This window comes from Sorex araneus, chromosome X (assembly GCF_027595985.1).
Source record: "Sorex araneus isolate mSorAra2 chromosome X, mSorAra2.pri, whole genome shotgun sequence".
Lineage (NCBI taxonomy): Eukaryota > Metazoa > Chordata > Mammalia > Eulipotyphla > Soricidae > Sorex > Sorex araneus.
The window spans coordinates 257,938,123-257,951,786 of record NC_073313.1 but is presented as its reverse complement, the minus strand read 5'-3'; the positions used below and the strand labels follow the sequence as shown (position 1 = coordinate 257,951,786).

Genomic DNA, 13,664 nt, shown 5'->3' with positions numbered 1-13,664 from the left:
CTCAGCCACCCAGACTTGTGGTTCAGTATGAGGCCTAAGGAGACTGTGCTCGTGCATGGGCCCTCCAGGATGTTCAGGTGACCTCGTGGTGCCTGGGATTGGGCCAAGGTCAGCAGCATGCAAGGCTCTGTGCCTTAACCACCGACTCTGAGCCCTAGTGTAAAAAGCGGCTAAGAAATAATTGAATGTAAGAAATGGGAACAGAAGGCCAAAAGGAAGAGAGATTGTTCATGCTTCCTCTGGTTAAATCCTTTGTGTTTTAAAATGGTTATATAAGTATGGCTGTAAAATGAAGTAAGTTCTTGAAAAGTTGTGAATCATTTTTTTTTTAACTGAAGAGAGTTGCTTTCTAAACGTTTATGATAAATATCCCTGATAACAGAAAGACCAGGACAGAGAGAGCCCAACAGGCTGAGTGCTCTTCATGAGGGATAGCCTGGTTCGGTCCCAAGCCCACCGTTGGAACCTGTGGACACCGCTAGTGTAAAATCCTCCCAAAATTCCAGGATGTCAAGTTGGGGGGTAGCTTTTTTTTTTTTTTTTTTGGTGAAAGTCTAAGCAGTAAATGCTTTGTGGACCATTTAGTAAACATCTAATCTTTTCTGCTGTCATAAAGAGGAAGTAGCCATTGATAATAATGCAGATGAATACACTTTAACGTATTCCTGTAAAACCTTGACTTAATTTCAATCATTTACAAATGCGAAAACCAGTCTTAGTTCCTGGGCTGTACAAATACAGGCAGCAAGCTAGCTATATTTGACCACATTCTTTAGTTTGACAAGTTTAGTTTGACCACATTCTTTAGTTTGCTAAGTAGTTCCCTAAGGGGCTAGAATTTTATGAATGGTAGTTCTCCTGTTCAAGCAAAATGAGAATTGATCAAACTTCTCAAACTATTGAGATCAACTTTCTTAACCTACCTGGGGAGATGAGGGGATAGGAAACATTTGGGAAAATTTGGTGGTATGCCTGAATTATTTGTTCTCAGTAACTTCAATGGAAAGTTATTACAAATGCCTTACAAATGTCAAGTGCTTAATAAGTACATATATGAAGACAGTTACAATAGTTACCATTGCTCTCTACTGAAAGTCTTCAACAAGTAATTTACACTGATTTTAAATTCTAAAATCCTGGGTTTAGTTTTCCTAAATGTGAACTGTATTGATTGTGCTTGTCCCTGGTTAAGCAGTATAGTGGAACATGGCAGAGCCATGCCTTCACCATTAGGAAGCTAAGTAGTTCATAAATCATTAAGTCAAGCAGTTTTCCCACCATGAATAGAGGAGATATTTGATTATTAGATGCAGTTGGCACTAGGCAATTAAGTTATTGGCGTATCATTTTTTTTGTATACAGCAGTAATTAATATTTTGAATTTTATTTTTACTATACCATACATTTATACATGATTAAATACAATGAAACCATACTAATTTACATCTGATTAAATATATAACATAACTAAGCAAAATTAACATAGGCAAGTTGGTAACCATTTTATTAGAGATGTTCAGAATGTCAAATTTACTACAGTAAAGTTCATAATTCTGTTGCATCTGTAATGTCTTTCTTTTTTGTTTTTTTGGGTCACACCCAGTGATGCTCAGGGGTTACTACTGGCTCTGCATTCCGGTATTACTCCTGGTGGTGCATGGGGGACCATATGGGATGCCAGGAATTAGAACTCAGGTCGGCTGTGTGCAAGGCCAATGCCCTCCCCGCTGTACTATCGCTCCTGCCCCTGTAATGTCTTTAGTGAGTGTGGGAGATTTGGTTGTCATTTATGCCAAAGTGAGAAACTAAAATTTTCCCTGTATAAATTATTTTGTATATATATTCTTTAAAAACTTTTTTTAAAAAAAAACTTTTTTTTTAATGTGCTTTTAAAGTCACTGGAATAAATTCTTTCCTAAGATTTGCTTGTAGTCATTTAAAAATTCATACAAATTTAGTTTTAGGCTTTAAATCAGGCTTACAAAAACAGACAGGGTAGGCAGCTTATTTATTGGCTTACCAAACCTGCTGGGGGCGGGGGTGGGATTTTAAAAACATTTGTACTTTTTTATGACAATTGTGTAAATTTGAATTTTCTTTCATGTTTTATTTTGCGCTCAATTCATGTTGTATCATCTATGGTTTCTTTCTTGTTTTAGTTGCAAAGTTCAGGAGTTGCATCAGAGATCATTTGACCCACAAGTCTAAAATATTTACTATCTTGTTCCTTCCAAGCGACAGCTTTCCAGCCTCCTAGCTAGAAAGTGCTATTCTGTTTTCAAAAACCTGTTTTCTATCCTTAATTATACTTTTTTTTTGTATATTGTAAGGTTGACAAAAATAAGTTATTTCAGAGAAGCACTACACATGGAATGGCTCTCTTTTAAGCCCACATTTTTATTTACTTTTTAAAAAAAAATTTATTACTGAATCACTGAGGTACAGTTACAAATTTAGGAACTTTAATGTTTGCATTTCAGTCATACAGTGATCGTCTCCATCCCTCCACCAGTGCCCATTCTCCTCCACCAATGTTCCCAGTATCCCTCCCAACCCCCACCACCCCACCCTGCCTCTGAGGCAGGGCATTCCCTTTTGTTCTCTCTCCTTTTGGGTGTTGTAGTTTGCAATAGAGGTATTGAGTGTAAGCCCACATTTTAATCTGAAAAATCAAATCACATGGAGTGTCCAGAGTGTTTTCCTACTAACAAAAAATAATATAGTGACATAAAACAACATTTTAATACGGAAAATAATTTTGAATCACTTGAAAAATACTAGGAATTGCTTGAAGAAAATGTTAATCTAAAATTCATCCGTATGTTTAGGTAGACTTTGCAATATTAGGTGAAGTCGTAACTTCAAGGGTCCAGAGCAGTAGTATAACAGGCAGGACACTTGCCCTGCAAGGGTCAGCCAGGGATGTCTGGCACCTAATGAGCCATGAAGCCTTTCTGTGAGTGAACAACAAACAAAAACCAAAAAAAATCCCCCGAGTATATATTTTTGTCATCTGAGCCTTTTATAAAAAAAGAAAATAGTGGGTGCTAGCAACCATGGCCCCAGAATGGTGTTCCATGGAGATTTTGGCCCGGGACTGAAGGTGTTTGTTCCCAAACCCATCAGTGCTCAGGAGACTGGACCGTGTCAGGGATCAAACGTTAAGCTTGACACACGCCAGCCCAGCCACCTACACCTTTTAGATAATGCTTAAAAATACTTGCAGCTTTTCTGGTTTTAAGTTTTTTCCTTGCTATGTTGACTATAGAGAGTTGCACTGTAAGTTTTCCTTTTGATAGATATTTGTAGTAGCACTAGGTTTTAGGTTAGAAATTTGTAGAATAAATTATGTAGAAACCCCAAGCTTCAGGTTGTTCCTATTCTTGTATATTAAGCTATCCGGACCTTTTTTCTTCCATGTAAATTAAATTTGCTGAGGTAGTTTATTGGTACTTTCAGAACATCTCATCTGAAAGCACTTTTCAAAAAATAATCAATTGCAGAAATCTTATCTGGTTATAAGTTTTTCATTTATTTTTTGTTCACTGGGGTTTTTTTTCTTTTTTTCCTTTTTTTTTCGTTGTTTTTGCAAATGATAATGGAGAATTAAGCTTCTCTGAGTATCACAAATCAGCATGGACACAGGTTCCATTTTTTTCTTAACCTTTAATGTCCATTTATATGTTCTTATTGCAGACCTTGCTTGCATGTACAAATTATTTAGTCGTGTGCCAAATGGTTTGAAAACAATGTGTGAGTGTATGAGTTCCTACTTAAGGGAGCAAGGTAAAGCCCTTGTTTCAGAGGAAGGAGAAGGAAAGAATCCTGTTGACTATATCCAGGTAAGCAGGTTCTCTTTTAAGATTCTATTTAAGTTTATGATAAAGAAATTTTGACAAGTACTGGAAACATTGCCTCTACGGGCCATATATGATGTATTTTTTATGTCTTGTCCTAATAGCACAGTGAGTAGGGCATTTGCTTGCACGCAGTTGACTCGGGTTTGATTCCTCCGCCCCTCTCGGAGAGCCCAGCAAGCTACTGAGAGTATCTCACCCACACGGCAGAGACTGCAAGCTACCCGTGGTGTATTCGATATGCCAAAAACAGTAACAATAGTGGAGACGTTACTGGTGCCCACCCGAGCAGTGGGATGACAGTGACATTGACAGTCCTAATGTAACTGCATTTTAGCATTCCGTATGCACATTTATATAGTAGCCTATTTTTAAGAATGAAAGTTAGACTATTGGTGGGTTGAGGGGGGTACCCCTACTCAGGACTTAAATCTTGACTCTGCTTCAGTCAGTGCAAGGAGTTGACTGTAATAAGGGATTGAACCAGGATTTGCCACATGTAAGGCAAGCACCTTAACTCCTGGACTTACCCCTCTGGCACAATTCTGGTTCTTTAATGTTTTGCATACTTAATGTTAGGAAAAATGGCTAGTTACACATGGTGATTTGTCACAATAAAGACAGTTGGATTAGCAACTTGACCTCTGTCCAACAGGGTCAGTAGCTAAGAATGGGACAGACAGCTTTGGCTGGTGCAGATTGCAGGCTAACCTGGACAGCCTGAACCAGTGGATAAGCTGGCTGCTTTTTGACAAATTCCTGATCCCCCGCCCAGCCATGTGCTGTAGACCTTTGAGCCATACTTTACGTGCACATTAAGAACCATTGGGAGGTACATTTGAACAAAAGCTGGGAAATTTACGTAGATAGCCATGTGATGATGCACTTGCAACAAGCACCTTTATATGTAGTCTTAAGGTTGTGGTCATTGCTGGTACTATTCTTGATTTGGTCCACATCTGGGTCCTCATGTCTAAAGTAAACTAAGCTTGTTTTACCTGTTGGGGGAAGATTTCCCACAGTTAAACTCATTTATTTGCATGTTTAATTTCAGACAATAATATGATTAAACTCAAGATTTTTTCATGCTCTAATATTGAAAATCAGCTTCTTTTGCATATTGTTAAAGCCAATATTTGGGGGCCATTCAGTTAAGGGAAAATAGAAGCAGCAAGGTGACTCTTGGATTTATCTTTTATGGAATAATATATAAGTGGAAGCTAGAATTTTTTTAATCACTGCAAATTTTTTTTATTTAAAACAATTTTTTAATTCATTTTTTAATTGGTGAATCACCATGAGGGTACAGTTACAGGTTTATACATTTTCGTGCTCATGTTTCCCTCATACAATGTTAAAGAACCCATCCCTTCACCAGTGCCCATTCTCCACCACCAATAAACCCAGCATCCCTCCCACCCCCCAGTCCCATCTCCCTTCACCCCACCCTGCCACTGTGGCAGGGCATTCCCATTTGTTCTCTCTCTCTAATTAGGTGTTGTATCACTGCAAGTTTTAACTTTCAGGTTTATGTGTATATTTAAGCTTGGAAGTGAATCTGTAAGTTCAGTATTGAGAGGACATCTTTATTACTAGTAAATTTTAAGATAAACATACTCATAAATTTGTAATTTATGGAAAAACAGTGCACACTCAATTTTGTTTGTTTTTTATTTGGAAGGGCTTATTGGACCTGAAGAGTAGGTTTGATCGATTTCTCCAGGAATCATTCAATAATGATCGGCTATTTAAACAGACGATTGCGGGTGATTTTGAGTATTTTCTCAACCTCAACTCCCGGTCCCCTGAATACCTCTCATTATTTATTGATGATAAGCTGAAAAAGGGGGTCAAAGGGGTAAGTGTGAATGCATTTGAAGATACATTAAATTTTATTAGTAGTATAAAGCTTGCATGAAATTTGAAATTTTTATGTCTGTAAAATGAAGCATGACCTTTTGCTGTACTTAAGTCTGTGCTGGGATCTTTGTAAAGGATTTAAGTGATTGGTAATGGTGCAAAGTGCGTCCAGGGCCACAGTGATAGTGTTAGTGTGAAAGTGGATGTTCCTGTGCTGCTACGTTCTTGAGAATTGAATGAAAGATTTCCACACAAGACTTGGAAGATTAAAAATTAGAATTTATTGTACAGTTCAAATAGATGAGTTCGGGTCCTTCCCCAGATGTCCAGGTCCCTCCTTTAACCACGAGTAACATCACTCAACCTGCTCAGTGTACGATGGCCCAGTCCCATCTCAATCACTCTGTTGCATGGACACTCCTAGTCTGAAATCGTGGCCCTGGACCTTTCCCAGACTGTCCCAGTGGTTCCCTAACACCTCCTTAACTTTCCTGCCTGCGAGCAAGATCCCTGTACTCTGTGTGTCGCTGGGCCTCTCAGCTGTACTCCAACAGCTCCTGGCTTCCCGTTTCTGCTTTCCTAGTCTGTGGCCATGGCCATGGTGCGCATAGTTGAGACTCCTGTGCTCGGTGTCTGCCCCTGCATAGGCGTCCAAGCCCTGCCTGAATCTGAACTTAGCTGGGTGTCTGAGCCCAGCCTGAGTCTGCCCCTGGCCTGATCAGTGTTCTACCTGGGCCTGTGCAGGGTGGGGCCTCCTTTTATCTGCTGCCAGATAAAATTACCTATTTTGATTGGCTACCTGTTCCATAGATAAGATCTAAATTTGACTAAATTCACCTGGCTTTCTTGCACTCCCTTGCACCCTCCCCACCCCTCCCCCTGTATCAATCAATAGTACAAGCAGATAAGGCACTTACCTTGGATGGGCCCCTTCAGGGTTCTATACCCAGCACCCCATATGTTCTACCAAATCTGCCACGAGTGATCCCTGCACGGGAAAGCCCTTGAGCCCACCCAAAAACAAAGAGACGAAAAAAGTACTTCTACATTTTGCTTACGTAACTGACAACAAAACGAGACGGTGAAGTTTTGATGCTTCATGAAGTAATATGGGTAGCACAAAATACTGCTCCATGTAATCCAGTACGGGGGGGGGGGGGGGTGTTATATATCAGATAGTATGTGAATGCCAAGAATTTGAAGCCATAATCTTGAGCAGCTGTCAAAAGATTGATGAAATCTTACACCAAAATTGGTTTTCTGGCCTTTTTCTTCCCCCTGAATGTATTTGAGGCATTGGAGGCTCATTATAGCTTAGAAAATAAAATTAAGCTTATTGCTAGCACACGTAAACTAGTGTTGTTTACTTCGTTTTGGAACTTGTGAGGGAAAGGGGAAAAGCAACAGGTTTCCTGGGCAACTCTCATAAAGTATGGGAGGAGCACCACACAGACATACCGAAGAGACATCTGTCTACTCTTAGTACCTTTTAACAGATGCTTAATCCAGCCTGCCACAGCATCCTCTCACCCTTAGAAAGCCAGGGATCATTTTGCTCCTGAGAATTAGAACAAAGTATTACCTTCTGTTTGCACACGTTAGGTTTTAAGAGAGCCTCTATGAAAGTGTCTGCCTTTTGGCTATGTTTATTTCTGTCTGACAGAAATGATATAAGGACATTACAAAGTATGGGTGATAAAGTTTTTCATTTGTTCTCATCCATTTTTTAATCCAGCCATTTCTAATAATCCTTCCCTCTGTTCAGTGGTGATCCCCTGGAGAATGGGACTTTACTCCAACCCCTGTTGATACTCTGTTAGATGAAGATGTAATATTGTGTTTGCTACTGTATGAAGTAGGATGCATTTCGCCCACCAGATACTCCTTCTGGTTGATAAATCTTAACCAAATCTGTTTTCAGATAGCGTTATTCTTGAACTGTGCATGAACTTTGGTGCTACTCCAGAAACTCATAAAACATTGTTAAATAGTCTTCTAATTAATTTTCCAGCTAACAGAACAAGAAGTAGAAACAATATTGGATAAAGCAATGGTCCTTTTTAGGTTTATGCAAGAAAAAGATGTATTTGAACGCTATTATAAACAACACTTGGCACGGAGACTTCTCACAAACAAAAGTGTTTCAGATGACTCTGAAAAAAATATGATATCTAAGTTAAAGGTAAGATATATGTAAGAAAGAAAAAGAGTGGTAATGTTAATCTCATGATGATTTTCTTTATAATTAGATTTTGTTTTAAATGGTCTGTTTACATTTATTCGAGATCTGGGACTTTGAGTTTTGCTGAAAATTCTTTTGGTTTAGAAGTGCACATTTGAAAGGGTCATAAAATCTGTGAGATGATGCCATCAGTTCTTAGTAAGGGGAGTATTTCCCTGTAGTCCTGTTTCACTCAGTGTGGCGCGTGGACTGCCCTGCATCCCCTGAAGTGCAGAACTTGCCCTTCCCTTAAAGGGTTTTTGGGATCTCCTGAATCTGGGATTCTTTACTTTAAAGTAGAATTCTTGGCCAATATGTTAGTTTGGGGGCTACTCCCAGCATGATAATGGCGAGTGCTCCTGGCATTTCTCAGGGATTGAATTTGGGTGCAAATTGGTGCTCTGGGCTCTTGTGCTCTCCTCTCCAGCAGCTTAAACACAGCTCAGATTTGGAAAGATGGCAGTAAAGTGAGATCTGTTTGTGCATTCTCTCAGGAAAGTCTGTCACTTACTTGTCATGTTTTCTTCTTCCACAGACTGAATGTGGATGTCAGTTCACATCAAAACTGGAAGGAATGTTTAGGGATATGAGCATCTCAAACACAACTATGGATGAATTCAGGCAACATCTACAGGCCACCGGGGTGAGAAACTGCATTAATTTCTACTTATGTATGTCATTTAAAGTACTTTACCACTATCATCTTCCTCCATAGAGCAGGTGAATGGCTGGTGTCATTTCTGTCCATGAGATTGGTGGCAGCAGGTGGAAAGTATACTAGGTCAAGGCAAACTTAAGAGTTGTGATGCTCTGCTCCATGCACTGTGCTCTCTTAAAAACAGTTACATGATTTTCCTAATCTGTGGTATTCATACTCTGTCAGCATAAATGGGCATGGCCTCCTTTAGCTGATAGGGTTGAGGTGAATGTAAAACCATTGGTACTCGTGAATGCAAGTCAGTGGAAATTTTAGATGAGAAGTTTGACTTTAATTTTATTTTTGAGAACGCCAGTTTTTCTTTAAGAAATGTTCTCCCTAGGGCCAGAGTGGTAGTCTGGTGGTGAGGGCTTTTGCCTCACATACAGTCAACCTGGGATTGATCCATGGATCCCATATGTTCCCCCCCCAGCGTCGTCAGGAGTGATCCTGAGTGCAGAGCCAATACTAAACCCTAAGTACTGCTAGCTGTGGCAAAAAAAAAAAAAATTAAAAAAAGTTTTCCTTCTTCAGGTGACTACCACTTTCAAACACTTCACAGCCAAGTAACAAAATCCTTTGGTATTTAAATATAAAACTATTTCTGCTGTTTCCTTGGTCTCATTCTTAATAAGATAGGTGGAAATACCTAATTCTGTACAAGTGGGTGGAGCGGGGGTTCTGGTTAATAGGAGATTTCTGGTCTGCCTCTGATGTAAATAGTTACATGCTTCTCCACTCTAAGTCTTTAAAGTGGGGAATGGTCCGTGTGGTGGAGAATGGCTGAGTTCAGGAATGATGAAGAATGTGAGAAATAAAAGTTCGGTTGGGCATAAACTGAATAATGTGGTTTACAGTACTGTTCAATCATAGGGCTTCATGCATAACACATTCCACCACCACACCCTCTACCAATGTCCATGTCTCTGCACCAACGTCCCAGTGTTGTCCTCTTTCCTTACCTTTGGTAAGCTTCCTCTAAAAACCAGTTCTTGAGGCTGGAGCAGTAGCAGAGTAGGTAGGGCGTTTGTTTTGCACACTGCCGACCTGGGTTCGATTCCCAGCATCCCAAATGGTCCCTCGAGCACCGCCAAGGGTAATTCCTGAGTGTAGAGCCAGGAGTAACCGCTGTGCATTGCTGAGTGTGACCTAAAAAGCAAAAATAAATTAATTTAAAAAACTGGTTCTTAGTTTCTGTGACTTTTAGGCATTTTGTCATACCCCTACTTTGTCATTTTATATCTCACTTATCTCAGAGAGATCATTCTTTGTTCCTTTCTTGGCTAATTTCAGTCAGCATGTGATATTCACCAAACCCATGTAGCAGCAAATTGAATGATTTCATTTTTCTCAGAGCCGAGTAATATTCCACTGTGCAAATGTGCCATGGTTCCTTTATCTAGTCCTTTCTTAGATTCATGGGTTCTTTCCAGATTTTGCCTATGGTGAGTAGTGTTGCAGTGAATAGTGTTGTAGTGCAGAGTTCATTTACACTTCGGGGGTAGTTGCCCAGAGATGAAATTGCTGTATCTTATGGATGCTCAATTTCTAGATATCTGAGAAGTATCCATATTTTCCCCAAAATTTGGACTAGGACTCGTTCCTTTTTCTACACAACCACACCAACACTGATTATTTTTGTCCTTTGTGATGTGTGCCAGTATTACTGCCATGTGAAGATGTTGTTTCAAGATACCAACACTTTTTAAAAGGCATAAACATGATTAAAACTTATGGAGTAGTAGCCCCTGCCCCAATAGCCAAAGCAATCCTAAGGGGAAAGATGGGAGGCTCCTCTTTTCCCAACTTAAAACTGTACTGTGTAATAACTATCGTAATCCAAACAGTGTGGTACCAGAATAAGGACAGATTTTCACATCAGAGGAATAAAATGGAATCCTTAAACAGATCTCAGGTGGACCGTTTATCTTCATTAAAGGAGTAAAAAATATAAAGTTGTTTGGTAGGAAACAAAGGATTGACCCTTTCACAAGTGGCATTTGGGAAACTGGTTGATCATATAAAAGAACAATGAGTTATCCCACACCAGCGAGATTAGCCCACGCCACAAAGGATTTTTTTTTTTAAGTTTCCACTTACCATGCCTATGATGGCTGAAGGCCTTGGATATGAAAATTACAATCTTTAAGTGGAGCTGTTTGATTAAAGTCGGGTGGAGAAAGGATTTTATTAGTCTGTTATTTTCTTTTGTTAAAATATCAGATTTTTTTAGTGTTTCAGCATGATAATCAGGTGTATTTTGTGTGCTTTTATAGAATATGCTTTATAATTTATCTACAATAAATATTTATATCACTCTTCATTTATGACTTCCACTTATTGTATGCTATTCTTTGTATGTAGTTAGTGACAGTTTTATAATTGTTACATAGTCAAAACGGCTTTCTGAAATCTCTGTACTCTTAAACTACCAGTTCTTGAGCCAATGCTCTGTAACTTCCTTAGTGATCCTTGAATTGTTGAAATATACCAAGAAAGGGTTCTTAACTTTCTTTTTAATGTCATAAAAGAAGTGATTTTTTAAAAAAGTTTTATACTACTTTAGAATATTTCACTTTATACTTGTATCATTTGAGTAATTTAACATTTGTCTATATTTCCTTTGTTTTTTTTTTTAAAAAGTGGATGGGCCAAAGTAATCCGTGATTACTACTGTTTCTGTTATATCTGTAAATCATATGAATGATTCCAGTCTTTCTTGATAATTCCACTTCTGTGTACATGTTACTGGTGATGTGTTGTCTTTGAATAGAAGCAAGACAAATGGCTTCAAAATACTAACTAAGGTCACTAGGATGTGGAAATGTTAATCACTAGATTGCTTTTTGAGGCTCCCTCCTCCCCTCCACTTATCAATGTTTTCTGTGCTAAATATGAATAAAAAATCCCTACAGTTATGGAAGTTACATTCTACTCACTGACAGGTGGGAAACACTTGGCACCCTAGATAGAGTAATAAGGAGATACGGAGGAGTTGCAGGGAACAGTGGTCAGAGTCCTCCTTTCAGAAAATGACACTTTGAAGAAAGACCTGAAGATAGGGAGCTGAATGTTTGGTGTAGAGAAGAGAGCAAAGATATGATTGTCTGGCTGCATTGAATTGATCCATTGATTTCACACATCCATTACCCACTCGCATACAGGCAATTTCACACTCCCTGTTCATCATCTGAGACTCTGCTAGAATAGCTCCAAAGGATCAGCTAAGATTGCTAGCTTTAATTTCTTTAAAGTGGTATCATCACTTACTATTTGTGAAGAAATGTGAGTGAAATGCCTATTGGTATTTATAAATTCATCTTTCCCTTAAAAATCTATATCACAAACTAAAACAGGTGAAATAACAATGGCCTAGGAAAAGCCGTGAATCTCAATCACAGAAGAAATTCTAATTGCGGGAGCGAATCTTCTAAACATATTTTTGTAAAGGAAGTTACAGAACTGGATCTACTCTGTCTAGTTATAAACGTTGTTGGAATGTGAGCTACATATAAAGCAATCAGTTTTTATTAATGTTGTTAGAATATAACTAAGATACTAAAAATGTTTCTGTTTAAGATTGTGAAATTTGAAAACTCAATGCAGTGTCTAGACAGGTACTAAGCCTAGTTAATTTGGAGGAAAATTCTTTTTTCCCGTTTTCACAGGTCTCTTTAGGTGGTGTTGACCTCACGGTTCGGGTGCTCACGACAGGATATTGGCCCACTCAGTCAGCCACACCAAAGTGCAATATCCCACCAGCACCAAGACACGCTTTTGAGATATTTAGAAGGTAAACCTTGATCAAAGTATTTGAAATAGAAGTAATTGTTGAAGAGCAGAATAAATTGAAACAATGCTTGTCAATTGAAAATGAGTTTATTCAGTTTCTTTACCTCCTGTTCAAAGCAGAGTTTATCCTTTGTGTTTTCGATGTGTTGTATAAACTTGGTTTGAGAGGAATATCTTCTCAGCATTAATGCATGCTTAGAAATATTCTGGAAGAGGGGTAGAGAGATAGTTTTGGGATTACTCCTGACTCTGCGCTCAAGGACCACTGAGCGGTTGCTCAGGACCATAGGGGGTGCCAGAGACCAAACCTGGTTAAGTGCATGCAAGGCAAGCACGCTGCCCACTGCTGGCCCTCTGGCCCTTGCATATATTTTATCCTGTTGAGGGTTGTCATTGAGAAAGCTCATCTTTTGAACAGCAGTGGCCGAGCAGCAGCCCAGGGGCAAGTGTACCAGTAAAAATGAATAGGCTCCCTTGATCACTTAGCAGCTAGCTAAGTTACTTTGATCTCTCCCTAGGTTTGTTTCCTCCTTTGATTCCTAAAGTTTTCTTTAATTTTTAAAGTCTCCCTTTAACAATGTTTAAGGATTGTTATCCTGTCATTTGTAATTTTAAATGTGAAAAATGTCTGAATTTCTAAACCTGGTTTGGTTTGCTGAAGGTTTTACTTAGCCAAACACAGTGGCCGCCAGCTCACACTCCAGCATCATATGGGTTCTGCAGATCTCAATGCCACCTTTTATGGACCGGTAAAAAAGGTAAATATTGATGGCGTGAACATGTTTACCTTAAGTAGCCTATAGGTCTGGGATTTGTTGGCCTGAATAAATTATTTTTCTGCTTTTTCCTATTTTGGGTATTTTTAGATGGGGAAACTTGGATTTATTCTATAACCTCAGTTGCTAATAACTTCACTTATCAATGTGTCTTTCAATAATTTGTCTTAAGGATTAGCTATCAATTTTTTTAAGGAATAGCTAATAGATAATTATTCATTTTATTATAAGAGAGGTTTTAGGAAGTTACGTTGTATAAAATAAATTGATTTGAGGGCATATATAAGCTATGAGTTCTTTTCATAGAATCCTGTAATTCTATTTCTAGTAAACCAAAACAGTTAATACTTAAGATTTGTAAAGTGAAAAACATTACCAATTGACTGATCATGAGAATTTCCTCCACTTTTAAGTTTTTTTAAAATATGTATCTCATATCTTAAAATTGTGAGATTTGTTCT

At 38.6% G+C, this 13,664-nt stretch overlaps 1 protein-coding gene across 3 annotated transcripts in view; it reads left to right on the top strand.

Annotated features, from left to right (window-relative positions):
* Positions 1-13,664, top strand: part of CUL3 (cullin 3) — a 108,659-nt gene that overhangs the window by 72,835 nt on the left and 22,160 nt on the right. For all 3 annotated transcript variants that reach the window (XM_055121619.1, XM_055121620.1, XM_055121621.1), the window contains 6 exons: positions 3,697-3,842; positions 5,539-5,715; positions 7,729-7,899; positions 8,474-8,581; positions 12,304-12,428; positions 13,089-13,185. In XM_055121619.1, coding sequence (XP_054977594.1) covers positions 3,697-3,842; positions 5,539-5,715; positions 7,729-7,899; positions 8,474-8,581; positions 12,304-12,428; positions 13,089-13,185 — 824 coding nt within the window. The remainder of the gene's footprint in view (positions 1-3,696; positions 3,843-5,538; positions 5,716-7,728; positions 7,900-8,473; positions 8,582-12,303; positions 12,429-13,088; positions 13,186-13,664) is intronic.